Source organism: Rhinopithecus bieti, unplaced genomic scaffold, assembly GCF_001698545.2.
Source record: "Rhinopithecus bieti isolate Rb0 unplaced genomic scaffold, ASM169854v2 scaffold_23816, whole genome shotgun sequence".
NCBI classification, from domain to species: Eukaryota; Metazoa; Chordata; class Mammalia; order Primates; family Cercopithecidae; genus Rhinopithecus; species Rhinopithecus bieti.
In genome coordinates, this window is record NW_016811019.1 from 769,938 (window position 1) to 773,201 (window position 3,264).

Genomic DNA, 3,264 nt, shown 5'->3' on the forward strand with positions numbered 1-3,264 from the left:
AAATTATTTTATTTTATTTGTATAAAATAAGTAATTGTATAAAATAAAACAATTTGTAAAAAGTTTAAAGCCTTATAAAGTTTACTGGAAAGACTCTTTCAGAAATTCAAGTAAAACACTGACATTCAAGAAAAACATGCTAACATCTTAGCAATTTTTTTTTCTTTTTTAAGAGATGGGCTGCTGGGCACGGTCGCTCATGCCTGTAATCCCAGCACTTTGGGAGGCCGAGGCAGGTGGATCACGAGGTCAGGAGATTGAGACCATCCTGGCTAACATGATGAAACCCCATCTTTACTAAAAATACAATTAGTCAGGTGTGGTGGTACACGCCTATAGTTCCAGCTGCTCGGGAGGCTGGGGCAGGAGAATCACTTGAACCCGGGAGGCAGAGGTTGCAGTGAGCCAAGATGGCATCACTGCACTACAGCCTGGGCGAGAGATTGGGGTCTCACTATGTTGCCATGACTGGTCTTGAACTCCTGGGCTCAGGATCTTCCCACTTCAGCCTCCTGAGCAGTTATGACTACAGTCTCCAGTCACCACACTTGGCTATCTTGGCAATTTTTATTTTATATTTTAAACAAATACTTACATAACATTTACTATGCACCTAGATACTGATCTAAGCATTTAACAATACTTAAGTTTTAATAATAACTTAAGTCCAAATTTGATGTTACCACTGTAGAATATAATTTCCTCTCTTGTCAAATAGGGATTGTACTGACCACCCTCTCCAGGCTGTTGTAAGGATTAAGTAGGATGACATATTATCTGAGAAGAGTAAAGTTTTACAGATGCAGACGCTGAACAGATAGTCAGCTCACTGACTAGCTAAGAGACTCAATCCCACAAACTCAGTCTCAAAACATCTTCAATTCAAAATCTTGAATTGACCCACCACACCCAGCTTCAAGTTAAGTTTTAAAAGAACTGTACTAATTGCTAAGTCGTTTCTTATGCTATTTTTTTTAAATGTAACTGTCTTAAAAAGCAAATAATTAAATGAAATTGCTTAATATACATAGCATTCATACCTATTTACTAGTTGATCAAATAACAAACTCTGGTTCACACTTTCAAATCTGTTTTTCCTGGAACGACAACTTTTTCTGACTTCCATGTCACCATTTATACAAGAAAGGTCCCCATCTCCCTTCTTTTCCCCTCGAAGGGGATGGCTTCGAAGGGCTACAAGAAGAGAGATATTTACATTTCAAAGCACAGAATACAGAAAGAAAGAAAAGAAAAAAAATGAAAAAATTACTTTTAAAGACAACAAAAGTTTAATATAACCTTTTATAGACTTTAATATTCAAAATCTAAAATTTCTATAAATTTTACAATGTCATAAATAATTTAAATTATTTCAGGTATGCTGATTTCCCAAAGTTTAACAATTACATACTTTTTTTACTATGACTGAAATTCAGCCATTTCCAACTGTATGCTCAGCACACTATTAAATCACTCTATTTTTCCCCACTTTACTGCTTTCTCTAACATTGCAAGAATTTTAATACTAACCAGTTTTATAATAGAATACTCACATAAACTACTATGTCCGTTTGGTAATGTAGCACCAGGCTGAGAAGTTAACCTAGAACACAATTATATTTAATATGCAAACACATCAACATTTGTTTATATAAGCAAGAAATGCAATACTGCTGGAATTATTTTAATCTTTAAAATGTTATTTTAATCTTTAAAACTTTTTTTAAAACTTTTTTAAAAGATAATTTTTTTACTGTAAGATTGGTAGTATGCCAATTAATAAAATATACTAGCTAACTTAGTTAAAAGCCATTTTATTACTTCAAGAAAAGCTTTAATAACAGATCATAAACTAAGTTTACTCTGCCATCAACTTTACAAATTTTAAAACCCAAAAAAAAGGCTTAAGCTTAATATGTACCATAAAATTAACTGAGACCATAAGTAGCAGGGGTCACAGGCATTAACTATTGGTTTTGGTTGTTGAAATAAAATTCAAACAATGATAAATTTATTAACACAATAAACAGTAAGAAAAAAGTGTTTGCATACCTGTATCATTTAATAATTTCTTCAAAGTATGTTATTACACATTTAAACTGACAAATGAAACCAGCTGATTTATCAAAAGAGCCATTTTACAATTCTCCCTTTTGGGTGGAAGAAGAGAAATGTAAATCGCTGGAAAGTTACTAACAAGGCCATCAAAACATGAGGACTAGGAAAAAGTCACCGTACTTCTTAATATAGTCAGAAAGTTCAAAAGTAAAAACTAAATTGCTGCATAATAAAAGATATTTTAATGCAAACTAAGATATTTTTGAAATATCCAACAATCATTAGTTTCGAAGATTAAAAAACTAGGGAAAGGACATCCAGAAAATCACAAATATATGTGACTGTCTTTTTTTTTTTTTCCTCGAGACAGAGTCTTGCTCTGTCACCCAGGCTGGAGTACAGTGGCATGATCTCGGCTCACTGCAACCTCCGCCTCCTGGGTTCAAGCGATTCTCCTGCCTCAGCCTCCCAAGTAGCTGGGATTACAGGCACACACCACCATGCCTGGCTAATTTTTGTATTCTTAATAGAGATGGGGTTTCACCATGTTCGTCAGGCTGGTCTCAAACACCTGACCTCAGGTGATCTGCCTGCCTCTGCCTCCCAAAGTGCTGGGATTACAGGCGTTAGCCACCATGCCTGGCCCCTATGACTGCCTTCTATGTGGTTTCCACAAACTTTTAATCAAAATAATCTAACATTTTTGGTTACTCCAGTACTCTTCATGTTAAATTATAAATATATTATATATCACAATACCCCTGCCCAGCAAAGGTCACAGTTAAGATGACTAAAGGTTATAAACAGAAATGCAAGCCAGGCACAATGGCTCACGTAAGCCTGTAATCCCAGCACTTTGAGAGGCCGACGCGGGTGGATCACCTGAGGTCAGGAGTTCGAGACCAGCCTGGCCAACATGGTGAAACCCCCTCTTTACTAAAAACACAAAAATTAGCTGGGCGTGGTGGTGGGCACCTGTAATCCCAGCTACTCGGGAGACTGAGGCAGGAGAATTGCTTGAACCCAGGAGGCAGAAGTTGCAGTAAGTGGAGATCACACCACTGCACTCCAGCCTGGGTGACAGAGCAAGGAGGCAGAAGTTGCAGTAAGTGGAGATCACACCACTGCACTCCAGCCTGGGTGACAGAGCAAGGATCTATCTTCAAAAAAAAAAAAAAAAAAAAAAAAAAAAAAAAAAAACCCCTA

General features: G+C 36.5%; 1 protein-coding gene across 1 annotated transcript in view; it reads right to left on the bottom strand.

Annotated features, from left to right (window-relative positions):
- The window catches only part of ATAD2B (ATPase family AAA domain containing 2B), a 139,735-nt gene extending 138,134 nt beyond the window's left edge, over positions 1–1,601 (bottom strand). The window contains exons 1-2 of the mRNA XM_017893318.1: positions 1,554–1,601; positions 1,041–1,194 (exon numbers count right to left, since the gene is read on the bottom strand). Of these exons, the coding sequence (XP_017748807.1) occupies positions 1,041–1,126 (86 nt within the window). The 5' untranslated portion in view covers positions 1,127–1,194; positions 1,554–1,601. The remainder of the gene's footprint in view (positions 1–1,040; positions 1,195–1,553) is intronic.
- Positions 1,602–3,264: the final 1,663 nt, after the last annotated feature.